The sequence below is a fragment of the Symphodus melops genome (genome assembly GCF_947650265.1).
Source record: "Symphodus melops genome assembly, chromosome: 6".
NCBI lineage: Eukaryota > Metazoa > Chordata > Actinopteri > Labriformes > Labridae > Symphodus > Symphodus melops.
In genome coordinates, this window is record NC_136696.1 from 12,461,730 (window position 1) to 12,489,590 (window position 27,861).

Here is a 27,861-nt window from a genome sequence, read left to right on the forward strand (position 1 = left end):
TTTTTATTTGAATGTACCTTCCATCACTGTGGCAACCAGCCCTGTGGAAGGTGTATGTGGTATGTGTGTGTCTGCAAACAGCCAGCTGCACAGTGAGCATACTGTAGGAAACAGCTGGGCTGTGCCAATCGCCTGTACCCTCCTCCCCATGTCTCCCTGCTAAATGCAAAACGCACACATCTCTATGTGATACCACAGCAACCAGTGAACAAAATGTCCTTGCTCCTCAGTCATTTGAAAGTGGTTTAGAGAGTGAAGAGATGCAGTAAAAAGGAGAGTTGGACACAATGTTAGTAAAGTAACTGTCACAGGGAGTTTTACGACAGCCCTGGCTCTAGTAGCATGACATATGATCACAGTTTCTCTACCTCCACTCACTTTTGTGCATTTACATTCTGCATTAACTATACTAAGAACTATCGTGTACATAAAAACACAAGGCCTCAAGTGCAGTCTGTGCCTTGTCCAACTGCACCTGGATCACTGCACTGTACACACTGGCCTCATATGTTGTGAAATAGAAACACACGCTGGAGTCAAGAAAAACACTGAGATCATGACTGACTCGTTTTCAGTGGCGTTGTCTGCAAAAGAAATCAAATATACCAAACCAAGCTCATGCAAATCTGGGATAAGCCGTGTCAGACTGGTGCTGATACATATGTAAACAGCTGTGCTGCCCACGCTAACAGCAAAGAGAAACATCTGCCAGCAGAGGCTGACCTGTATACTCAGGCCAACAAATTATCCTAATTGGCCTCCATGAGCAAATTTGTTATGTAATCGCTTTAGATTCTAATTAAATAGGAAATACACACAAATATATCTGAGCGTTCCCATGTAGCGTGCGGAGTAACGTGAGGAAAGGAGGTGAAACGTGTTTTCATGGATGGCACAGACAAGTCAAGTTTGATCAGTGTGTTTTATTGGCATCTAAGGAAACCAAAAGCTATATATACTAATTTTTTTTGTACGTTGTACACACATGGACTTGAAAAATTGTTTTCCAGTGTTGTCGAAGCATCTGTCTGAAATAAGTTAAAACATATCAACATGAACAATTTTGTCCAACTTTTGGAAGTGGTAATTTTAGAAGTAACTACAATAGAGCTGATGATCAGTAATAAATATATCGGACCAATAAACGTAGGTTTTACATTTGAGTTCATAGTGACTTAGAGCAGATGCACTGGGAGTTGAAAATAGAACCTGAACTAGAATAACCACTTTATTTACAACATCAGGGTGACAGAGGGATTTAAGATGCTCTATTATTGTGGTAATATTTGGCAGCGCTGCTGGACTCTGGCATCAGCAGCAGGCCAGTTTAAAACCTCCATCACAAAGCCTGGTGACTATCTGAAGGAAGCCCCAACAGAAGTTTATACTATGTACAAGCCTTCATCCATGCAAGGACAGGAATTCATTTTTTTAAGAGATCATTCAGGTGGTGAAATCACAATCCAGACTTTATTATGAAGGTTTTGTTTGTTTATCTCACTCACTTCTTTTTTCTTTTTTTTTTTCTTTCAGGCAAGGGCCATGCGTTGTGGTTTTTCTAAGTTTGCGCGGAAGTTATCAAGAAACCGCGAGGCTAACTCGTCATCGACCAGCCGTCCGTCACTAGAGAGTGTAACTGTCATTAGCTGCCGGGTGCGCAGGGTCTGGTCCTCCTCGCACAGTCCCAGCTCAGACCTGGAGGTCCCGACGGCGAGGATACACGCCTGAGGGGGGTTGATCACGGCGCTGAAGCCGCTGATACCAAACATCCCGAGGTTAGATATGCTGCCAGAGAGTGTAATAGAGAAAAGGAGGGAGGAAGGGAAAAAAACAGAGAAGAGGTTACACATACATACATGATAAACGGGAAAAAAACATGCATAAAAATCAACTAAGCAGATCTAATGTTGGCACTAAACCAGCGTCTTAGTAAAAAACCATTATCTCAAAGAGCGAGTGCATTAAAGATGAGGAGGTGATATCGGCTTAGAAATTTCATTGGCCACGAACATTTTACAAATAGAAATCTGATGGGTGATGATTTGCACAGCCTCCAAATGTCTCCCTAAAGATGGCGAATGGTGAACAAGACTGACCCGGGGGCAGTCTGCTGTTTGCCTTAATGAGAAATGTAGCTTAGGGGGTGGGGGGTGGGGGGTGGGGGGTTGACGATACAGATAGAGGGAGGGTGTACACATATATCCTCAGGAGGACGAACAGGGCTACATCTCCATAAGAAATCATCGCTCCTGCCTGACACACAAACCCCATTTATGTCCAAATGACACCATTAATTCTAATGAGCTGAAGAGCCGAGCGCTCACTTTTCTACAAATGATGGTACGGTAACTGATGGCACTTGTCGCCCGGGACCACGCTCACTTCAGGTCCTAGTGAGAAGTAGAATATGCATAATGTATTGAATATCTGCCGAACCGGATTTCATTCATAATGGCGGAAATTTACGATGGCTATCTTTACTGCTGAGCTACAAAGGAAATTGTGAGATAGAATCAAGAGCTATGAACGCACCACTGTTTCCACATAGATAAAAACCAGTTCACTGAACTGAGGAAATGGACAGTTTATACTGAGAAAATAAGACCATTGCTATGCTATGGTTCTTTTAAAGGCTTCTTCTGCAGTACCTAAGCAATAATGTACGTCTAATGTTTACCTGAATGAGCCTCCCTGGTACTCCTCGGGTAGAAGTTTCCCATCCCGGGCCTTCTGGGCCAGCGCCTATGGAAATATGAATCATATAACGTTATCTCTGAAGCTTCTTCTCAGAGAGAGAGTGAGAGAAAATAAAAGATCCAAGAAAGGTTATTTGACAGAACAGAAGACAAAAACAGTGCTAAGAAAAAGGAAAACAAGTCATGTTTAATAAAGTCATGTTTAATATATATATATATATATATATACACTTTTTTATTTATTTTTTTTCAAAGCTCTTCCACTCAGTAGAATGTGCCAAATAGAGCAACAATAAATTCAGCAAGTCTCACAAATGACTGGAGTAGATACTAATTCATAAATAGACCTTGAATCCATGGATCAATGAATCCAGAATCATTTTGACCCTATTCACAATGTAATCGTGACCCCAAGAATCAAAATCCAATCCAATTGTGACACACCTAAAGATTCCCAGCCCTAACAGCTTCCATGCTATGATTATCAGCTCAGCCCCGGTAACCAATCCCGTCTATCTTAAAAAAAAAAGACAACTAGCCACAACAGACGTCAGAACAATTCTTTACAAGTGTAAAAAGCCCCTAAGTCCCAGTTTTATATCATTCACACCTTTCGGGAAGAGGCCACAGGGTCCAATTCTAGAAGCTCCTGTTCTGAAAAAAAGATTAAATGTCCGATAGCAAGCACTGAGATAAATGGAAACTATCAGACTGTGCACTGGTAAAATGAAGAAAGGGAATTGCCAAAACCCAGAGGGGAGGGAGAGACATCTGGCTGGGAAAAGCTAACGCATCGGATTCAAGTTCAATCAGAGCATGAATAAGAACGACACCTTTGTCGCTAACTGTCAATAAAGACATGAACTGTAGGTATCATGTTTGCTTTGTTAGAATGTGTGCATGAAGAGCATCCACTAGACCTTCAGTGGACTATTATCGTGTCACAGATCAAGTGTGCTCCTTTCAAATCTGTATACTACTACGTCATAAAAGGAATACTATTTAAAATATATTAGTAAATGGCAATGCTGCTTTTTTTTTTTTAATTTAAAAAAAATAAAATAAAAATGAGCACAATGTCTTTTTTCCATCCTGAACTCTATTTGAATGGAAATGCTCTCAAAAGGTTAACACAGGGACACGACCAACACAGAAAGTGCAGAGATGACTCACAGGATCAGGAAACACAGTGGGACATGGTGGGCACATTAGAGATGAGAGCTTTCAAGTATAAAGCAGTCTCATGTACCGCTCCGTCACATCAACAGCCAGCGGCGACTTCTGTTCGCTTCATTCAAACCACAAAAATGTGAATTTAACTCAACGCAGCAGCATGACTCCACCGAGTTGCAGTGGGTGTCAGAGCACCTTTTGAAGGCTTAAGTGGATTGCTTACAGCGCCAGTGTTTTACAGAGACTGCTGCTGCTGTGTGCGTGTAATAGTGCGGTGGGGATGTTTTAGGCAGCGGTTTGATTCCCAAGCACCGACAGACACTTTAAGTGTTTCAAGTTATTTAACAAGAACATGTGCACCGCATTATGATTTCTTTTTGTCCACAAAGGGGCACAACTAAGTTACTTCAGAAACCTTTCATCCAGCAGACGAGGGAAGAGATTTTGGACATTTCAAATACCTGGACTTTCAGATTACACCTGCAGATGCGTTTCCATGAGAATGTTGGCTTGACAAAGTTCACACTTATCCTGATTTCATATAAAAACAAGAGCCCGATTCATTAATCGCAGATATGCTTCAGTATTATTGGATTTATTTATCAGTCAAATAGCATTTCATTTGATTATCGTTAAACAACACTATCAGTGGGGGCGGGTTTACGTCCGGCCTGTGGCAGACTCTCCTGCATGTCTCTCCCCACTCTCTCTTCCCCTTCCGACTCTATCCACCCTCCTCCACAATAAAGACTACAAAAAGCCCGAAAAAATAAATAAATAAAATGAAAAAAAACACTATAGCCCCGTTTCCACCGAGCGGTCTGGCTCGGTTCGTCTCGGTACGGCACGCATTTTGCAGCGTTTCCATAGACTAATCCTGGGCAAGATTCCCAAATAACTGATCCATACCGTCCCACTTTTTAGGACCCTTCCGTTGGAGTGCCAAGAATGTCGAGCCGACCCGGAAAGGTCACTTCCTGTGTCACTTCCGTCTTCAAACCATACACAGCTGATTGTTTACGTCTGTATTTCTCCTCGCGGCACACAGCCTTCTCTGAAACAAAGCTTGATTGAGTTTTTGTAATAAAGAGTCACATGCCAATGAAGTGGATGAACTGCTGGATGTCTTCCAGCATTGGTTTTGTTTGTGTAGTGTTTTTCTCCTTTGTTGAATTTATTAGTTAGCGGTTAGCTGTTAGCTGCTATCATATGACGCTATTTACATAGCGGCTATCGGCATCCGGCTTACACGCCGACTACCAAATAGGGCACGGGTGGCTGTGGAAACGCAAATGGGATCGGGTTTAATCGAACCAAACTGTACCGATCCGTACCGGACTGCTGTGTGGAAACGGGGCTTATCGGTTCTCTTATTGGCTGTCACCAGTGGCGTGTGCTGTTTGGACCAAACAAGCATCATCACCTTCCAGAGTGTCAATCAGTGACGAACGTTAATGAGCATTTACTGACCAGTTAAGGGACCGTCTTGACTAGGTTATGCTCGAAAGCTTTTCCACAAGTCTTTGATAGCTGATCAAACATGGATCTAAGAAAGACTTCGGCCTATCTATCGGCATCACACTATTTTCTCTCCCAAATATCGATATTTGGTATCTGCCCCAAAAATCCCGTATCCTGTAAATGTTTTCATGAGGACAGATTACTAACCTTGACAACAGCACTTTGAAGCATCATATCGTGAGCACACCTCACAACACTGTCGTGCACGAGCAACAACATCTATGACCTGTGAGCACCAATGGAGCCATTACGGCTTTGTCATAAATGCTGCAATTTGGAAGAAAATGAGTCTATATGAACTAAATGACTCGGCCCCTTTCTCCCTCCCTCTCTGTCAGGATAATACAAACAGTGCGACTTCTACCACTTATAAAGAATGATACACAAATTAAAACCCTTTCCTTTTCTCTAATATAACAGCTGCAGCACACAGCACCGCTCATTACTCTCCCAGTGTTGTAAGGAATAGCTGTTCATGACTCTTTGTATCTTGGCTGATATGACAGGACTAAATTAGAGTTCATTAGGATCACTAGACTGCTTGTGTCTCGCTTTCATAAAAAAAGGTCATGAAGACCAATCATCATGTTTATTTCTGCACCTTCATATGAGATGTATGATGACTTGTCTGTCCCCATCTGCTGACCATTGCTACTTTGGTCTCCGCCTGTGGCCAGTTACAGCTGAGACCTGCAAGCTGACAACCCAAAAACAAAACTATCCCAAACACAATCAGCTGTGTGCACTACCATCTACTCGACCCGAGCTAATGCACAAGCTCCTTTGCCTGCAAGAAAGTTCGAGGCAGAATGTGAGGACATCTGTACAGACGCCCACAGTGTTTGTGTTCCCATACAGCTGGGTTGAGTTCAGGTCTCCGTTATCTATTTTAAGGTACACGTCTGTCACGCTGCAGGTCCCTATAGCTCAGAGTTATAATCTTCCATGGCAAAGAACACATGACAAAAAGGCACACTCGAGATGAAATAACTCTCAGGATAAAATCGGCCGTGAGATAAAACTTTTCAAACCTGATGCCTTTCTTGTCCTTATTCCCTCCTACCTTGGCATTAGCGGAGATCTCCTGGACTCCTTTGTCCGCAGCATCCTTGATTATTGGGGTGATGAGGCCTTTGTCTGTGGCCACTGCGATCGAGATATGGATCGAATCGAGTGCCCGGGGTCCATCCCCAGACCAGGTCACGTTCACTTCAGGCATCTCCTACGATAGGAAAGTCAGAGGTCAAGTCATGTTGTGACTGATACTAACGGAAGATTTAAAAAAGTTAAGGAGCAAAGAAATACAAACGCTAGAGAACACTTGTGACAAAATATTATTTTCCACCATGCAGTTAACAACACGAGTTTGTGAGGACTGACATCAGAAGCCTCTTCCTGATGTTCTTAGGTCATCTCAGGGTAACGTGCTGCAGCTCAGACGTTACCAGTATTACCTGAGTCAATCACAGAGGTCAATCCAAAGGGATACTTTGGCTGTGTGAGAATGTGTACATGTGCTTATCTCTGGCATTAAAAACTCACATTAACAGGCACATGTCAACATTTTGGTTCCACATTCCTCACATCTACTGGGACACAGGTTTCTCAGCTGCTGGCTCTCATGCAGCCGTGTTTCATACATGTCTTCATGCACTCTGTAGGGTGTCGTGTTGCGCTCCCGTGATGTCTGGAACATGTTACCGCGTACGGCCAAAACACATGGTGCGGCAGAAAATGAATTTTAATAGTAATGCATGAAGTAATAAAGATAAGTGCTGCTCGTATCATCTGCTGCTGACACAGACTGGGCAAGAATAACTCAATTACCAGAGGACCATGTCCCAACAGTGAAGGCGTGAGATCGACAGACTGATCGGTGCAGCGTCCGCGGGTCATGCGGTCGTCTTATCGGTCGTGGTGAAGAAGGAGCTAAGCCGAAAGGCGAGGCTCTCGATTGAGCGGTCGGATCTTCGGTCCTACCCTCACCTATGGTCATGAGCTTTGAGTCATGACCGAAAGAACGAGATCCCGGATACAAGCGGCTAGATTGGGCTTCCTCCGCAGGGTGGCTGGGCGCACCCTTAGAGATAGGGTGAGGAGCTCGGAGTTAGAGCCGCTACTCCTTCACATCAAGAGGAGTCAGTTGAGGTGTTCCGGGCATGTCCCTCCGGGAGGAGACCTCGGGGTCGACCCAGGACACGCTGGAGAGACTATGTCTCTCGGCTGGCTTGGGAACACCTCGGGGTCCCAGTGTCTGGGGCGAGGGAAGTTTGGGTGTCTCTGCTTAGACTACTGACCCTGGGCCCATTTAAGAAGCAGAAAATGGAGGGATGGATACCAGAGGACTGACTCTTTTCTTTCACATCCACTGCCTTACATACATTTCTCAAACCATGCTCAATGCGTACCTTTCAACTGTATAAAGCATTCATTCGTGAAAAAAAGAAAAGACAAATAAGCGTGTTTGTGAGTGAGTTCAGGTAGTAGAGTGGGTGGTCTCTCAACCAGAAGGTCGAGGGTTCCATCCCCAGCTTGTGCAGTCACATGTCCGATGAGTCTTATGTCTTGTCTATGTCTTCATACGTGTATGAATGGAATTAGATGCAACAGCAGCCTCTGTCATCATTATGTTCTAAATACAGTATATATTTTTTGTCTATATTTTATTTTATTTATGGTCTCTGTATTATATACTATATTTTATTTATTCTATATTTTTTACATTTCATTTTGTAAATTCTAATAACTCATTTTTATTTGTTGCTGTATATATGTGTATTACTAAATTGAATGCTTATTGTTATTGTTATTGCATGGCCTTGCGGAACAGTCCTTACATTTCACTGCGCATCTGTATGAGCATGTGACAAATAAAAATCTTGAATCCTGTGTCCGTGGGTAGATGTGACGTTTGGTCGTCAGAAGACTAGAAAAGCCCAAGAAAAGCTCAAGTCGACCACATTTACAAAAAGAAAAACCATCTGTGCTGAAACCTTACCGTAATCGTTTACAGTATGGACGACAGATTTCTGTCTACAGGCTTTTTTTTTTTGTTGAAGCATTTATAGCAGATTCTGAGGAATACTTACTTTCAGTGTAACAGCTGCTGCCTTGATAATGAAATCATTAACGGACACTTTGATTTGTTCTGAAAAGAGAAAAGAGGAAACAGTCAATCAAGCTCTGACACCAATCAACATATCAGGTTTGTTCTTCTTTAAGAGAGCTGGAGAGTTTTTAAGACTTGGACAGAGGTATGGCTGAACACAGATACGTCTATGAGGCTTTTCTGCACAAGAGGGGAAAATAATTGATACTACACATTCCCTCAGTTAGAGAGGGGAAAAAAAAGGTCCTATATCGCCTAAATCTGATTGGCTTAGACTCCAGCTGATCAGAATCAGTCTCTGCATATAGACTCAGTCGAAAGCATTTGCTCTGCTCCCAGCTCTGTGTGGACGACCCGGAGGGCTCGGCATCGCTGCCAACTTTAACCAGCGTCGGCCCGATAGTGCAGCACCAGACGGTTATGAATGCTGCGAGAGGCATGATTAACGTGCTAACCGTGAAATCGGACTGCTCCTGAACAAAGAGGCCCCGCAAAAACAACCGGGGGAGAGAGAATCCCTCAATACACACACCCGCTCGCTAATAGGTCTGGAATGGCCGTCCCATTTCCTCCAGCACAGAGACAGGACCCAGAGAGATTTACAGCTTGTTTGACAGACGGGCAACGTTGTTACGCCAAATAAAGCCAATCGTGCGATGACGTGTCGAACTAAATGTTTAAACTTTTTTTTTAAAAAAGCAGCATTGCTACATCAACTTGAAAAACAGTGTTAAGTGAGCACGGCTTACATTTTAGGGATGCATTACAGGCAGCCGTTAAAAACGGCTTCTGTCTTGGCCTGAAGTAGCATTCTGTTGAAAAATGACTGTTGTAACACGTGGGCATTGTTCCCGTTATCGGCTTGTGGTACGAAACACCCTTCACCAGACATATCCTGAGGGCTGTTTCACAAGCAGCTGTGGTTTAGCTGTAGGACAGTTGCTAGGGAAGTCTGAGGCTGAAAATATCAAGTTTCTTTCCAAACAAGGGGAAGAGCCCGCTTGTACTGTAACACTCGTACGTACAGTGCCTTACTTAGTGATTCACTGAGGGCGACTCCGTGACTAAGGTCTTTTCATCTAGCTTCCTCTACCCTCACACAGGGCCTTTTCTGAAAAAAATACTTTTAATCATGCTTTTATCAGTCATTTACGTTTGGGTGCATCAAAGATTAAACGGACCACTTTGACTCCAGGAGAGTGCTTTACACAAACGGATACTCCAATGAAAGCTCAGTGTCGTGATAAAATAATAACGCCAACCAAAGTTTTGACAACAGAAGGCAGAACTAGTGGAATTATTTAGCGCTCTGATCTCGAGTGAGCAATTTCAATTTCATGCGAGCAGATGCAGCAGATGTGGGTGTCTTATCAAAAGCAGCCTTATTTTTTAGAAAGAAACCAGGTGTGATCAGTGTCGGATGTTGACGCATCTTATGTGGTCTGGTTTGCATACATCTTCAGGACCACAGGATCATGACTGAGTAAACATACGTCATAGCATCTCGAACGCAAAAGACTGTCCTCTTTGTCAACCCAGCAGTCATGTGAAGTCCCTGAAATCTACATTGTCACGGAAACGTTCCCTCCAAATGGAACTGTCAGACATTCACTGATGGACATTTAACTTGTTGGCATGACAACAGCAGTGCTATTGCAATACACTCACAACACTAGGTTTTTTTTTTTTTTTCACCTTTGGCCAAGTCTTTGCGGAGGTGCATGACAGCAGCCATGTCGCAGTCCACTGAGGCGTATGCGTGGGGGATGGTGGTCTTCGATTGCGTAAGTCTTTGAGCGATCACACGGCGGACGTTTGTGGCTGGGATCTCTGTGAAAGTGCCCTGGGGGGGGGGGGGGGGGGGGGGGAGAGAAAGAGAAGAAATTCATAATGAAAGGAGAAGAGGACGTCTGGAGAGGAACAACAGGGGAACACCAATGTGTGACAGCAGCTATCACTCACTCGGGGGGGAATTCTCTGAGCTGATCACATGATACGTGTATTTTATTTTTTTGTTTTTTTAGATCCCGATTGGTGACGTCAATACTCACATTTAGCAGAAAAAAAAACATTTTGAGATAAGTGAAATGACTCCGACACAAACCATAAGTGGGAAGATGGGCAGTGAACTGTGGCTGATTGTGTCTCGTGTCATTTCCACGACACTACACTGACGGTGTGTGTTTGAGCTTTGTCTCTACAAGCATGAGACAGTGTTAGTAGTGCTCACAGGTGCTCCTGGTTTCCCTGGTACAGAAAGAGGAGGTATGTTGGGTCTGCTCCCAGGGGGCGGAGGGGCTGCTACTGAGGCAGGGACAGGACTCGGGGGAGGCGGGCCAGCTTCGGCTGTTGTTGTTGTTTTGGCAGCAGGAGACGTCTTCAGGAGATTCAACGCATCTCTGTAATCGTAACACAAAACAATGACAGACAATCCTTTCAACATTTTCGATCACAATATGTAAAAAAAATCATATGAACTCACTACAGTATGTCATCACGTTTTTTTACGCATTGGTCTGCATTAGTAAGGAACATTACAAAAGGCACTTTTTGTTCATCTAAGATGGAATGGTTGACGCTCAGTTTTATCCCGACATAAAAAAAAAAAGGAGTTCAACTTTTCCATCATTTCTATTTCAGACGACAGAGCGAGGAGAGCTGGTGTGGTTGGAAGTACTTGGGCAACAAGATGTAAATAAACCGATGTTGCATCACAGTGGAAGAACAGGTCAGGTTGTTCGAGTGTGCCCTAGTCCTCCGAAATCTAAAATATTGAGAACTTTTAGAATTAACTATGCTACTTCAAGCGACACCTAGATCTCTAGATTTGTCTTCATTTTCTGAGATTACCCATGATGGCCTAATTTTACCAGTGAAAGAAAACTCTCCCTTCTTCATTATAATTACAGTCATTTCTTTATTTCTTTTTCCTTTGACCATTTATATGTGATTTCATTATATATGTGATTATTCAGTTGCATTATTAACCCATTAGCCTTCCACTTGGCCAGCTGGTTTAGTCAGGACTTCATCTGTGCGATCGCTCTCAGGGAGAGGTAACTTCAGGTTGTTCTCCAGTGGATTGGCGTCAGGAGATCATTTGCTAGTCATAAACAAAGCCCAGCAGGGTAAGGCTTAGGGCGAGATCAGGTGCCAGCTGCAGCTTATTCAAACCCTTGGTTTTTTATTAACCAACCCTCCCTTCACTCTATACCTGAGGCAAAGCAATAAGATATCATAGACTCATTACTGTTTTTGCTTTGGATGCATGGTGTTATCCTGCATGCTTAAACGACTTAGTTACATCTCTGATGGAGGTGAATTTTCCACTTACAGATGGCCTAACATCAAATTGAGGGCCTCTATTTTCCTCCGGCTTACAGTACACCGCACAATGATTTGCCCTGGATTTTTTTTTTTTCTTTTACACCCATTAATTTTCCTAGCAGTCCTAGCAGTGAAAGAGATGGGAGGGGCAGGTATCAGGTGTTCCTGCTTGAAGCTCTCTGGTTCCAGCTCAATGCACAGGGGTCCAACAACTCACACACATGCAGTCTTTTGTCTGGACCAGCTGCCTCTGACCTCACCGTGTAGCTCAGAACTGTCTGGGCCCCCCAGCTATTCTCTCCTCTCAGAGCTGCATCTTTTATTTTTCTTCCTCTAGCACAAGCTCCTTCCTTTCTCTGAATGATAGGAGGTATTTGTTTGTGGAGGGACTGAGGCAACTTGGAAATCCCCCAGATAACCTGAGAGGACTACACGAAGTATCTCATGACATTAAACAGAAAAAGCAGCGTAGCCGTTAAAAGACGTTTTACAGGACATGCAAATAAATACGAAAACAAGTAGCAAAATAGGGAAGGAAACAGATTTGCCAACTCTTTTTTTTTTTTTTCTCCAACTGAAGGTTTGTGAATGTGTCCTAAACCTCAGTGATAGTACATTAAAAACAATCCACTATGAATTCAAAAGGAAGTCAAGTCAACAGCAGCCTACAGTGGGCATTTGGCAATTACACCATGATACCTTTTGTGGAGCCGACCATGTGCTGTTCACACCAAGCATTTACAGCCCGACTGACAAAGCAAAGCAAAGAAGCCTCTGAAAGACTGAGAAACAGTGAGCAGAATATTAAAAAGGGACTCAGGCAGCTTGCACAAACACACACACGTGAATACACTCTGCCTTCTACTGCCACCTAGGACAAAATGCTGGATGGTAACTGCATGCCTTCTTGATATACATAAAAAAAACACATTAGGGAATGTAAACAACACATGGTCTGAAATAGAGACCAATTCTAAAGAGGAGTAAGCTCTACTTTGACTGCTCATTTCTAAAAAGACTCTTTAGAGATGCTGACTTGTGTTAAAGGGATACTTCACCCATTTACATGAAGCTGTGTGTCATTAGAAACATGGTAGTTGTGTTGAATGGTTATGAGTCCAGCCCTCATTTTGCCCTGAGACGAGAAAAATATGTTTTTCTTTGCCTGGAAGTTTTCTTCATGTGATGCAATATGACGCTTTTTGCATCACATGAAGAAAACTTTCAAGCAAAGAAAAACACATTTTTCTCGTCTCAGGGCAAAATGAGGGCTGGATTCACGACCATTCAACACTACTACCATGTTTCTAATGACACACAGCTTCATGTAAATGGGTGAAGTATCCCTTTAAATGGCAAGAGAAGCTCAGTGCACAGCCTGCAACACGTGAAGGTTAGAAGAACACAAGAGGAAGTTGACACAAGCTGAATGCGTTTGCAGTGAAGTGTTGCAACAAGTGCTTCTGAAACTACAGAGGAAGGAACACACACACACACACACACACACACACACACACACACACACACACACACACACACACACACACACACACACACACACACACACACACACACACACACACACACACACACACACACACACACACACACACACACACACACACACACACACACACACACACACACACACACACACACACACACACACACACACACACACACACACACACACACACACACACACACACACACACACACACACACACACACACACACACACACACAATAATGTAGGGAAATGACTGTTGAGCCAGAGCACTGACATCATCTTCTAGCAGCACAGCTTTCACCGTTCAGTCGGACACATACTGTATGTGGTTGGTTGAGTCACGTTTTACAGGAGAAGCCCCTCATCATTGAAGACTTGTACTAGTCAAGGTCGGTCTTTATTAAATGCTCTCTGGGACAGACGCCTTTTTGCCACAGTTGTGCCTTTCATGGAGCAGGAAGTAAAAAAATATATGAAATCAATGTCATGCAACTTGGATAAATATTCATATCAAATAGCAGCGTGCATAAATGAACATACTTGTTCATGTGTCATGGCGCGTTCACTGCTCTAACTCATTCTTTACACATATCATGATGCCTAAAAGAGAAACCCTCTCCACTTTAACGGCAGCATTTCCTTTTTTTTTTTTTTTTTTTTTTTTTTTTTAAATCACACACGGTCCAGTTCTAAAAGTAAACAATGGTATACTGACGTTAAAACCAATGACAAGGTGAGCTTTACTTCTTGGTTAATGTTGCTTTTTATGACCGGGATAAAGAAGATTAAAGTAGTGCTATAGATGTGTTTGTTTGTAAACAGTCTCTAATTACACCTCGATGTAGATTACGTAACACGCTATGATCTCACTCCTGGGTTGCGTGACCTCTGTTATTCAGGCCCTCTATAGAGGGGCCCTCAGTGGAGTAGAACTGAGAATGGGAGGGGGACACTTCCCTGCTTTCAGTCTTATCTGATGTGCCGCAGGACAAAGGAAGGGGAATGGCGTCTATCCTGGCCTCTCTTAAAAGAGCTAAGCCCATATGTCGCTTTACTGTCCAGGGAGATTCGGTTTTCCCACCAGAACAGAAGTGCAATGTCTTGCAAAGCTCCTTACAACCTCCTATATCAAGCTAACAGTAACTCTGTTAGCTCTCAGTGTGTCCAAAATGTGTGGAAACATCAGCGTGATAGACGCATCCACTGCTTATATTAATGCAGGAAGTTTGAGTGACGTCACGTGTCTGTTAAGGCAGCAGCTGGAAACACTGTCTGAGCCCAACTTACAGTCATCCAAATGACGAACCGTGACATCACACCCACCTGTCAATCATGTCTACCACACGTCCCACTATGGATAACAGTGTGTGACACCAACCAATCAAAGCTAACTGTATTTTGTATCAGGCTGTAAACATATTTATTATGCTGGAACTGGCTTTTTTTCAAGGCTGGAGGTTCCTGTTGGGATAAACCTGAGGGGGTGATAATAACAGCATGTCTACAACATCCAACTGTAGTGCTTATGTTACAACAGCCCACCGACTGTTTAAGTGATGTTAAATAACATGTAACTTACTCTAAACTTAACGTAGTTTGTTTGTTTCTTTTTAATTTTGAATGGGAATTCCAGAGATGTCTGATTTTTATGCAGGACAATTTCTACAGAGAAAAAAAAACAGAGAAAACTAAAAAAGAAAGAGAGGGGGGGGGGGGGGGAGAGAACAAACTGTCCATTACCAAGCAAGGTAGCACCATCAAAGTGAAGCTTTGTGTACTTCGTGTTGGCTGTGGGCTTGGCCAGCAAAGTGTTTTGGAAAAGAACATCATTTGATTCACTTTGCAAAGATGCAAACTGCGTCAAGAGTCTTTCAAATCTAGTCAAAACCTTCCTCTGCTTTCTTCAGCATCCTTTCTGCACTCTTGCCGGGCTGATTAGTTAGTCTAGGTGTCAGCGAGTGAGTTGGCAAGCTGAGTCGGACACAGGAGAGGTAACTCAAACTGCCACACTGATAAAACAACACATAAGGGTGCAATTAAAACTGCCTGGCTAATTAAACGTAGTTTGAGCTTCAAAACCCAGAAATCATGTTGACAACCCTGCAGCATAGAACCTGCTCACGTTTATTAACCCTGACAATTAATTACAGCTTAATAACAAAGAGCCGAGAAGCAGAAAACATTCTCAACAGCGGTCCCTAAATGCATCGTCGCCCCCCCATTCAGATTTTCATATTAAAAAAAAAAAAAAAAAAAAACAACCCTTACAACTTCTTAGACTTACATTACCAAAACATATAGTCAGCGTTTCTATGGTCACCTATGGGTCCTGGAGACTGGGTTACCATGACGACAGAAACTACCTAATGAGATTCCCCAGCAGGGTGTAAGGTGGGTAACGGGAGTGTGCAATCAGGTCCCTTCTGACTGCAGGTTGCTAGAAGTGTGTGTGTGTGTGTGTGTGTGTGTGTGTGTGTGTGTGTGTGTGTGTGTGTGTGTGTGTGTGTGTGTGTGTGTGTGTGAGAGAGAGTTCTCAGCTTCTTGTAGTGTGAAATGACCATATAACAGGATTAAATAACCTCAAATCCTAACCAACACATTTTGTCACTTATCAGATTTTATTCACACTACCTCCACATGGCTATAAGCCCTTCTGCTCTAACTGACTGTCTGTCCTTCACACACTTGGCCTGGTTGTTATGGCCACAAGGGGACCCTCTTCATGTATGCCGTTGGGCCTTTTATATCACTAAAAAAAAACTACACGTCACCTCTTGTGTAATCAATGTTGAAAACTGACATGTTTTCATCACTAATTTTTTACCCTTATTATCTGATCTGCATGTCTTAACAACCACACGTTTTTTATTTTAGCTCTTCAGACAAAAGCTCTCATTCACACTCACTCCTTGGTGATAAGTCCTCTTGGTCCAGTGGGTGTGGCCAGTTTGTGGTCTAAGCCGTGGGTGTCCAGGATATGTCTTGCTGCTGGACTCAAACGTAAACTGGGAAAGAAAAAAAAGAGAGAAAAGTAGGATTTCACAAAACGTGCAGTCCGACTTTCAGTAAGGGTGAGTGAAGAAGAGCAGGCACTAAATAAAAATCAAGCTCTGGTCTGACGTAATCAAAAAAAACTGTAGGGTTTTTTTTGTTTGTTTGTTTTTTAAATATGACAGCCCCTACATTCTAAATACCTGCGTGTGCTTGAGATGCTCGAGCATCAATAGTGTAAACAAGATTTCATCTACCAGAAATAAGGAAGCTGACACTCACGGTCCTGATACAGCTGGTGGAGGACGAGGAGGAGGTAGAGAGGGGGCAGCGGCTGGGGGAACAACTGGGGCAGCGGCCTCACTTGAAGCAGGTGGAGCTGCAGCATCTGGAGGGGGGATCTCAACCTGCTTCCAGTCCTGCCCTTCCTCCACCATCAGGGCAATCAGAGTTCCCAGGCGCACGTTGCGACTGCCCTCCTCCATCTGCAAAGAGGGCGAGAGAGGCACTTATTCGGTACGTGGAGACAATTGACCCGATGAGTTCAGTCACTTCAGAGGAGAATAATCAGAGTGCTTGAGAGTAAACAGGTGAAGGTCTCCCACTGTATGAAGTGAAAAGCAAAAGATGAGGTCAATCGTCTTCAAATGGAAAAAAAAAAAGAAAAAGCCTTTTTCATTTAAATCTCCATCATTTCATTTTCTTCCTGTCCACTTTAAACAAAACATCTGGCCGAGCTGGAAGAGCTTCTTGCAGTGAAACCAATGTATTTTCACGCATGTCATCTATTGATTCACTATCTTGTTATGGAGTAATCCCAATCCATCGCAAGCCTCTCGCTGCTCTCCCCAAGCTGCGCAAGGTGTTGTTCCTCAGTCAATATTGATCAGTGTAAATGAAAGGCCAGGCCCAATACACAGAGCTCGCCTGCTGCACTTCATCTCTTTTCAGAGAAGGTATCCACTTAGTGCGCCGAGAGCCAACCAAGAGGGTGAAAAAGAACAGCACTAAATGGAAAAAGACACAGCCTATGTGAGGATGTGTTGTTGTTTTTTTATTTTTTTTATATTTAATAATTTAGCAACAGCATTAACCAGCCCATAGTTGATAAACTGCAATTTATATCAACAGACAGATAAACAAAATGGAGCAAATGGGAAGCACAATGAATAAATCCAGTTATCAACAAACTGTGCCTGCACCCCGCTCCCTCTAGCAGGCTTGCTAAATCAAAAGTAGCACAACAATGATGGTCTCCACCTAACCGGAAAGAAGAGCAGGAGATATGAACACCTGCGCTCACTGGTAGAAGGAAGCTGCAGCTCCATGCCTCCTCTTCGTATAGTGCAGAGCCTAATTGTCCTGCAGAGAGGTTGAACAGATAAAAGGCAAGGAGGATTAACCAGCAAATCAACTCGCAGAAGTGCCGAGCATCTACTACTAGGGAAACAACAGCCTCTGATTGGCTGAACAATTAGGTCTGATTAGTGTTTAACACAGGGAGAAGAGAAAATGATGGCTGCGACGAGGTCGACTGTAACGTTCTCGTCGCTTCAGGAAGCCGTCTCTTTTGTCTCTACATTCAGAACAGAAGCCCTTTGGCACTTGAGGGATGTAGTGACTGCAGTGTCAGGACACGAGCAGAACTGGGATTTGTGACATGTTTTTAGGACAGACAATCGAGACATCTGAGTGTAACTGGAGCGGGAATCATGTCGGTGCCGAGCGGCCAAAAAGAAAGGGCCAATATACCATCCGCCATTTATTCTTCGCAGTGTAGAGTTAGTGCACCTAAACATGATTAAATGCTCACGTGTGTCATCATCAACAGCTACAAACTGGGAAGAGGTCGAACAGCCTGAAGGAGAACAGACCGTAAAGACAATAGTCATGAGTGAGTCATAATGTTGACTGATAATCCTTTTAACCACAAAATCCCATTACAGAGTCTAAGAGAGCCCACCCACATTGATTTACACCCATTAAAAATGTTATTAAATTGTAAAAGATGAACAAATGTAGGAAAGGAAGCTCAATAGAGCAGGAGGCAGAGCAGCACTGAATCCTTCAACACCTTCCTGTTTGCTGCCACTCCCACCTCCCGAGGTGATCACAAATACATGCTGGAGGAGGCGTCAGATACCAGTGCTGGGGGAAGATGAATCGACCAAACAGAGCTGCAGTCACGCTGGTCATATGTCTGTCGGGCAACACATAACAAGAAGTGGAAGTTGTGGACATCACGTCAGTGCACACCACACTGTGGACAAATAACACCAGAAAAACAAATAAACCAAAAAAAACGAAAAACAAGAGCGGTTACACTGGGCGACTTCGCTGCTTCAGAGATAAGTGAACCACGTCAGCGTTATCACAGTATATCCACCTGCACTGTGTACAGACTGCATGGAGAGCTGGGACATCAGTGGCAGAGTGGGGGGCTCAACACTGCCATCAAATGGTTGGAGAACACATTGAAATCTATAGATGCATAGATGATGCTCATTGGGTGAAATGTCCAACAAATTAGTCAACAGAGGCTTCCCTACTGTTTGAAGAAAAAAAACAAAAAAAAAAACACCATGAAGCTGAAAAGCAAATCATAACATCCTCTTCACTGTAAACACATAACTGATGATGAAAACATTCTTTGCATTTGATGTCTTGAACTTTACACTGTATATATTTGGAATAGGCTTCGTATGTTGGAGTGTAAACCCGAGCTTGTTGTTGTTGTTGTTGTTGTTGTGCAGAAGGATCTGGCGTGCACACACGTCCTCAGAGAAGCTGATGTGAGGTGTCACAGTGTCAGTGAAGCTTCAAAAATACTCCAATCAGTGCAATCAAAGCCGGCCTGAAACTCCTCCTCTGTCCACTTCTTCACTTTCCTTACTACAGGCTAAGCAGTTTGTTTTTTTTACTTCTGCCTGTCTGAAGTACAATGTAAATGCATCCAATGGCATAGCTCTTCAAATAAAAAAAAGATTAAAAAAAAAAAAGAATCACACAGCAGTCATGAAATTAATAAATCTCTGAATCTCCAGTGAGCTTCAGTGTTCGGTTGTTTTTTTTACACCTGTATTTGTATCGCTCCCTGATTTTCACAATCAGTGCTTCTCTATCACTGCTTCATGTCGTGTCCTCACAGTCGTCCTCTCTCTGATGTGAAGTGAAGAGACGGCCCGCGCCAGCGTAACCCAGTCTTTAGTCTTTTTTTTTTTTTTTTTTTAAATAAACATTTTGCTCTTTGAAAGTGCAACAGATCTCATGTGGAGCTCTTAAGGGACCCTCTCCAGAGCCCATCAGCTCCACTAATGATATTACAAAGTCAGACGAGAGCATTTACGAGGTTTAACCTACTTACTGCAGAAACTGTTTTCATACAGCCCCCCCCCCCCCCTCCCGAGAGTCTCACAGCTCAGTAACAATGAGGCAAAGTAATCAACATTTCTATTAACTGTAACGAGTTCGTGGAGGATCAGCCTCGGATTGTAGGAGGGGAGATGTTTTGTTGCAGAAGGGAAGCTGGTCTTAACCGAGGAACGCTTGTAAAGAGGAAAAAAAAAAAAAGGGAGAGTGTTTGTTTAGAGGGTGGGCTTGTCACCCACCGGTCGATACAGCGTGACAGATCTCACACAGAGAGGGATTGTAGCCACATCCTTCTTCCTGACAGTAACAGACCAACAGCCCAATAAAAATCGTAAATTAAAGCTCAAGAAGAGTCGACGTGTTTTTCTCCCTGACCACAAACGTTTTTGCGGTAATTTTCCTTCATGGCCTCCCTTCTTAAACTGCATTACGCTCCACTTTTGGTGTTTTGTCTTCACGCGTGATGATGACCATTCAAATATTTTGTTCCCATATCAATCCCAGCAGCCCCCCCCCCCCCTACAAATGCACTCACTCACACGCCCGTCTTTCTGGAAGGAAAATATGCAGAACAGGCAGATTCCATTCAGCTTTTTACCAGCCGCCTGTGAGTAAAAAACACACTCACCTGCTTTGACCTGAGAATGCAGCAAGGTTAGAGAGTGATTTATAAAGCGACGACTGAAGAATTGATCTCTTGGAGGACAGTGCGTGGAGATGGAGGGGAGGGGGGGAAAGAGGGAGTGATGAATGGGGAGCCGACAGGTGAGCGCGGCAAAATGTGTTGGATATCTTCATCAATGTACCGATATATCTTTAGGCTCCTGTTCTGCCATGTTACTCATTAAATCAATCATCAACTCATCCATGCTCAACTACCTTCTGATGTGCCTATCAATCCTTTTTTTTTTTTAAACACCAGCAGCCTCCATTTTTCTCTGAGAAGCATCCATCTCCACACCAGTCGTTTGAACACAGAGGAGCTACATGTATGTGCGCACACGCGTGTCGTTTCCTACAGCCTGTGATTGATTGTACCCACGGCAGATTTTCAGATTGAAGCCCTCGGGTCAGGGTAGAGCAACGCAGTGTGATGAGATACAGTAATCTGCGTTCATGGTACTGGTGCTCCAATAAACACCCCCTCCTCCCCCCCCGACCCCTTAGTTGTCTCAGCCCCAAGAGCAGCGGTTAGACATTGGTAGAGGGCCATAGCAGTGTTTGACCCCACCCCCCCACCCCCCCCACCCATAAATGACCCCTGTGGACAACAGGAAGTCCAACGTCTACTGCTGCCTGTCAAAACATTTGGCCGCAGGAGCTAATTATAGTAGCCTCTGAATTAGAAACCCACTGGGTGCTTGGGGAGCCACGATTACGCCACTAAGAGCTAATGCACTCTGACCCTGCACTGGGCAGGCTGCACGAGCGGAGGGTGCAAATCTCCCACATACCGCCACTAGCTGCTGTTATTCTTATTAATGATACACACGCTCACCAGCACATGGAGAGGGAGAGAGAGAGGGAGAGAGAGAGAGAGAGAGAGAGAGCGAGTGAGCTCAGGGGCTTATCTAATGCAGACCATCTTTCTCTGCCAGCTTCAGTCGTGAAGCCCCCTACCCCCAATTCTTGGGTGGTTGCTATAGAAACTACATCATCCCCACAGTGGCAAAGACAAGGATGGAGTAAGGGAATGTGGGAGAACGGATGCAAGGGAAGTAAGAGGCAAAAACAAAAAACACACAAAGGCTTTAGGGTTCTAAATCAAACACTAGTCCCCTCTGATGATTTACTGATTTAATTCAGCCATTTTGGTTTTTGTTTCTGCCCGTATGCGTGTACGTGCATCCTTCATGAAGATTGCGCCTCCTCTTTTTGGTGTTGCTGTGTAATTGTTTTGTGTTACTGTCGCGTCGAAAGACGCAACATGGAATTAAACACGGCTCCACTCAGGCTTGTCCAAAGAGACGTGGCCTGGAAAACGTGTGTTGTTAGAAAGTCCCTCTCTGTGGAGGCAGCGTGACGGCACAGACACAGCACTGTCACCGTTAAAGTTAAACAAACAAGATCATTGGCAGTCAATCTCGCCTGAACGCCTTTAATAAAAAGAAAAAAAAAAAAAAAAAAGAAGCAGCGACGGCTCCCACTTCACATACTGTGGGCAGATTTCTTCCACAACAACAGCTAAACGCGCCAAAAGAAGATGAAACATCTTCATCTGATTGTACAGGCGGGCGGAAACATGTGCTGGAGTTCTGATGAAAGACGAGCCATCGCCGTGGCTTTGGCAGCTAATTAAAAATTCAAAAGACAAACAGGCCGATGAGGGGTGGAAGGAGGGACATATTTGTCACTGAAGACACTTCACGTCAAATTCCTTGCTGTCAGTGTAGCGCGGCCAATTAGCACAGGCGAAGAAGGAACCCTGCAACATTTAGGCATAAATTAACAGGAATGCATTCAACATGCAAAACATGATGAAGGGGAAAAAAAAAAAAACCCACTAATGCAGATTAAATGCCGTTGTTTGAACACACTTCAATACTCACTCAGCCTTTTAATTAGTTATCGCACAGACCTAATCCTGGAGTATACCTCTTATTGCTTTATCTCGTTGCGTACCGCGGGACATGTTGATGAGCGTCTCTCTCACTCACCATTATCTTCGCCAGGACGCCGTCGTCATTGGATTCCAAGGTAACGACGGCCTTGTCCGTCTCAATCTCGCACAGGGCGTCACCTGCTGCCACGGCCTCACCTGAGGAAGAACAGACACACACTCAAACTCTTTCACCTTTTGGTTTGTTTTGTTTTTTTAAACATTTGAAGTGTCTGATTGGACGACGATAATTAGCATTATGTTCAAAACCCAGCACTCTCTCTAACTGGGAACACACACACGCAGAGCAAATTGGTTGAAGGGATTTCAATGAATGGACACAAAAGGGTTATGTGAGAAAATATCTGCTCGGGCTTTGGCCTACATATCAAACAAACTGCCCTAATCAATGTTTCATGGGAAAGAATGTGAGATATGGAAAGGCAGCGTGTCTGATGGAAGTGCGAGATCTTTGCCTATCCTTAGAATCCCCGCAGATTCCCACTGGTCCAGCACTGCAGAGAGCCGGAATATATTAGCATCCGCTTAGCGAGAGAAAAAGGACGGCAATTAGGACTCGACGGTTCAGTTCGTCTGTGCTTATGTATCCATTCTGAAATACAGCTGTTTGTGCACGAAGGGAACCTGCTTTCCGATGGAAATTACCTCGACAATATGGACCCTGCTTTCTCATTGGACGGAAAAAAAAAGAAAAAAAAAAAGGAGGGGAACCTGAAATACAATGCTTTTCTGTTCAGTCACATTTACAGAGAAAATTTGTTTGAAGTCAATAGTTCTACGTTGAAGGTGAAGAATGTAATCTACCTCCCAGAACTGATATTTTCTACTAATCAACACGTGCAGCAAATCTCAGTCAGAGAAACAGAGTGACGAGCAGACGTCTTTGTGACACATGCCTGTTTTAAAACGTGAGCTACAGTATGAGGCAAAGGTCAATGGTTATCCCTATCTGACATTGAGGTTACATTTCTATCTAGTGGCAGAAAGAAGCCGTCAGAGGCAGCATCACGTGCGCATGCAGCACAGAGAGGGAACCCTGAGACCGCAAGATCGCGTCCACGTTTTTTTTTGTGTGTGTGTGTAGTGTTTGTTTAAGGTGGAGAAATGGGTGGGAAATAGAAACAGAGTGGGTCGGGGGGGGTTAAGTATAAGGTGGTGGGTGAGGGGCAGGGTGGAGTATTGACGTGGGAAGCCCCCCGAGAGCGGGAGGTAGTAGTCAAGATTGGATTTGTATGAGGCTTTAACACCGTGTGACCTCAGGGGTTAGGTGTGATGTGCAATATTAAAGATTAAACAGACAACTCCATCACCCCCCCCCCCCCCAGTCAGCAAGGTAATGGGCTAAACAACTGAGAGGATACTCAGAGTGTATGGACGCTTGCAGGCCAACGCTCTCATAACCTGCTCACAGGAATCTGCTCAAAAATCAGACTTTCCCCCCCCCCCTCTTTCTCCTTAAACCAAAACAGGGAATTTTATGTCTTTATCAGACTCAGTGAGATGTGTGTTTTTCTACACACAAAAGAAGAGACCAGTTCTTGGTACACACACACACACGTTTTCTTTTCAGTCCCTTTTAATTCACAGTGATAAATCAACTAATAAAAAAAAAAGAATAAAAAAAAAAAAAAAAGAACAGCATCCAGGAAGCGGGGATGTGTTTTTCTTGTCCCTGACAATTCATCTTTCCCCCTTTTTGTCCCCCCCCCCCCCCTTCTCACTTACACACGCATGTGAATATCTCAGCCCGAGCCCACAAAGAAGCACATGGCAACACAGCGCGGCGGCCAATCAGAATTCAGTGTGCCGCCTCCTGATAAACGAGTGTGCGGCTGAGGCGCCTGGCTGAGCAGAGTTGCTAAGCCTTGATGAATAGTGACTGCACTGTTTCCCTGAGCCAATTACCCACCAGAGGAAGCCCCTCAGGTGCTCCAGCGCTCAGTCTGCCTAACAGAGCAACGTGATGATGTCATTGAGAATATGATTAGTGCTCGAGTTGGTCCGTCGGCGGAGGGAGAACCGCCCGAGCTTTTTGGGTGCGGGGAGAATCCCGTGTGTTGGGATGAAACCGCCTCGCCCGATAAGCTGCTAAAAAGTTGTTTTAGCAGGTTAGTAAAAAAAAAAAAAAAAGTCGAGCATGAATGTGTATCGTGAATGAGTTTGTTTTCATTTCTCCTCCATGCGTTTTATTTTACCTTCCTTCTTCAGCCATTTCACTATGTTTCCCTCCTCCATGGTCGGGGAGAGGGCGGGCATTTGCACCTTGAGTGCGCTGACACCTACAGGATGAAGAGAGAATTGTTTTTAGACCACCAAAATCACACGCAGGACCTTCACACAAACCAGGATTATTCGGCATTCACTATCGGCAGGATGACTGTCTGAATAAATCACGTCACACTCAAGAGAAGTAGCATGGTTTTGGTGAAGAAGAAGAAGAAGAAGAAGAAGGCCGAGGGGGACGCGCAACGTGTTCAACTCAGGAGCAGATCGCAGGAAGAGACGGGGCGGCTTTGACAGACGCATGCTGGCAGGTTCACTTCGGTCATTGTGATCCTGTCTGACACTTCACCAGAGGCTGCGCGGGAACTTGTGCTCTTGCAGGTCTTTCGAGTTGCCGTCACATCCCCTCTGTCACCATCTGCAGACACTCAGAGGGGGCAAGCAACACCGCTTCACTCCGTCTGAGCAGCGGTGCCACACACGAGGGAGTCTGTGAGCTTACTGATCAGACGTGGCGGTACGAGAAAAGTCATCGGCGCGTTGTTTGGATGAAGCGAATGTCTGACAACTTTGCTTTATAGACAGACTGGAATCATTAAATCAACACAAGAAAATAAGTTCTCCCATTTATTCATACTGTATGAGAAGAATGTAAACAGACTGACACAACACACCATGTGTCGGGTTTTTCCCGATACTTGAAAATGAAATCAACACGTTGAGCTTTAAAAACACTTTCCCACTGAAGACAACACAAACCTGTGTGGCGTGTCATGTTGAGTGCTGCTGCCATCTGCTGGACATTTACAAATATCACACACCAGCACGCCCATACAAGAAGACTGAAATCTCACCTTGTCTTGATCATAACAGAGTCTTTACTGTGTTTGTTGACGTGCGGGCAAAACTACCAATCACTGTGATTCCCATGATCTGAGCCATAGTCAAAGGCAGAGTAAATGAAGAACTTCTTGTAAAATAAAAGTAGGTGCAGTTTCAAAGTGATACCCGTTTGTCTGCAGGTATTCTGACGTGCTTTACCACGAAGAAAGCGTGGTAAGGATGGCTGCCAGCAGGTTAGGTGGGTCAGTTTAAGAACCTTTTAATGAACGCTCCCGTCTGAAGGTTCAATGGAGACTTTATTATCATGATTAGTGATAATGCAACTTTTTCAACAGCAACAATACACCATGGCTGGGAATTATCAGAGGCCCCACGATACCATATTGAAGTCACGATGAGATAAGACTGATCGTAATCATTTTGCGATTTACTATATATTGTGAATTCACTTTTTTTTTTTTTAACCACTTCTTTCAACAAACTAAAAAAATCAAGAACTGATTGGTCCAATTAGAAAACGTTCTCAGTCTCTTCATCTCACTTCAGTGTTTTCATTTCAACACGATGGGAGTCGAGCCCACACACCGAGCAATGCTGTGATCAAATGAAAAGCTTGTAAAGGGTGCACGCACCGAACGATGTGAAGAACTGACTCCGAGTCTAACTCAAACATGTACAGACGACTGAACACTTTTTTAAAAATACAACTTGTTCAAAAGTAAGTGTCCGACCCCTTCAGCAATTAAACATAAAAAAAATCACATTTGGCATCATTGATGTAATAAAAGTAACAACACTCAGAGGCCATGGTTGATAAAACATCACCAACAAGACAAGAAAACCTTGAGTTTCTTATGACCTGAAATCTTTTCCTGTTCATGAAGTAATGGTGTAGTACTTCCCACTGAACTGATGGGGAGGAGTTTTTTTGTTTTCTTCTCTCTCTCTCTTCATTTTTCTCACTTAAAGATAAATCACATGTCTGGATCCTATTTTTGATAAAGGTTACGAGAAAAAAATGTCTCATTTAACTTTCTTTTTAGGAAACAATATTTGCTCCCAAACCTTTTCATGGCCATTTATTTGCCAACACTCTACTTTGCTGATCACATTCTCACCAGACAATGTGCCAGACATACTGTAAGTGTCGTTTTCAAAAGAAACAGCAGAACGAGACGAAGCTCCGAGGTGATATTGTGATGTCTGACTTGTTCAGGGCTTTGTTTTCCAGAGATGATTTTGTGGATGTGGAGTCACTGTTGGATTAGTTCAGTTGTGTTTAAACTTTTTTTTCCTCATGAGCCAAAATGATCGTGTTAGAATCGTTCACAGGTTGTTGTTTTTTTTTTTTTAAACACTATAAGGAACATTTTGTATTTTGAGCTCTATAAAAATAAAGTCAATACACTAACTGCTAGTTACAGTTTTATCAACAAATAGTAAAGATGTGTGGATCTGAATCAAAAGGTTCACAAAAGAAACCCTTCAATAACAGGAAATTAAATATTACAGTTTGGATTCTGAGAAAAAGGTTCAGGTTATTAATGGTTAAAAACGGTCTGCTTGTTTGCAAAAAAAATGCAAAGGTTTATTTTCATTGTAAAAAAAAAATAGTCAAAGCTTTGAAAACAAAAAAAAGAAAAATCAGCTCTCTTTAACATGAAGAAGAACAATAACAAAATCATCTGAAGGAGAATCTGCAAATGCTTTGATGTCAGGGGCCGCAAAAGATCCCCTCAAGGGCCGCAAATGGCCCCCGTGCCGCTCCTTGGACAGCCCTGGACTAGTTGGAAACTTGCACAAATAATTTAGATGAACCAATCTTTGAAAGACTTAAACAACATGAGTTTAGACTAAATGAAAATGTATCCAGTCCTGAAGGAGCTCGGATCATCGTGACACCAGGCTGAATACAAACCTCACCGTTCAGGCAGCAGAAACGTCATAAACTATTCTGCATTTAACAATATACGTATTCTTTTAGTGTGATATAAAACGATTTCATTAAATTAATCACATGAAGAACAGAAACATGTTAACTAGTAAATGTCAGTCGCTGTCAGACACAAGGACAACAGCTTTTCTGATAGTAGACTTGTCAACACTCACCGAGAAACCATGGGGACTGGAAGAAGTGTCTGACATGCTCCTGCCATGGATGTGTGGCCCATAAACATTTATTAAAGCCAGATAATCTAAGGCCAAATAAAATCCCTTGACGACCGAGACGCAAGGAGGCCGCCATGTTGTCGTCCTCCGTCGGCGAGACGAGTCCACAGAGCCGCCTGACGGCGAGATGGCAGATCTGGGAATGACTTCCTTTAATAAAATGTATCTGCTAAAAACCTACAGTTACATAAACCAGTAACCTCGCGGACACTTTGGAAGATAGACTAAATATTTTGTTTTTTTTACAAATATTTTCTGAAAGGGTTAGTGAGATACAAACAAGCAGGCTAACCAGAAGTCAGGCTTTTGG

At 43.6% G+C, this 27,861-nt stretch overlaps 1 protein-coding gene across 1 annotated transcript; it reads right to left on the reverse strand.

Moving 5' to 3' along the window:
• Positions 1–908: 908 nt before the first annotated feature.
• On the reverse strand, positions 909–27,861 carry pdhx (pyruvate dehydrogenase complex component X). The gene is made up of 11 exons (XM_079347036.1): positions 27,492–27,861; positions 24,512–24,595; positions 22,354–22,454; positions 16,610–16,812; positions 16,243–16,341; positions 10,730–10,898; positions 10,195–10,342; positions 8,480–8,538; positions 6,454–6,612; positions 2,678–2,742; positions 909–1,785 (listed from the first exon to the last, which is right to left on the reverse strand). Exons 1-11 carry the CDS (start codon positions 27,625–27,627, stop codon positions 1,530–1,532), a joined length of 1,479 nt encoding a protein of 492 aa, XP_079203162.1. The 5' UTR covers positions 27,628–27,861; the 3' UTR covers positions 909–1,529.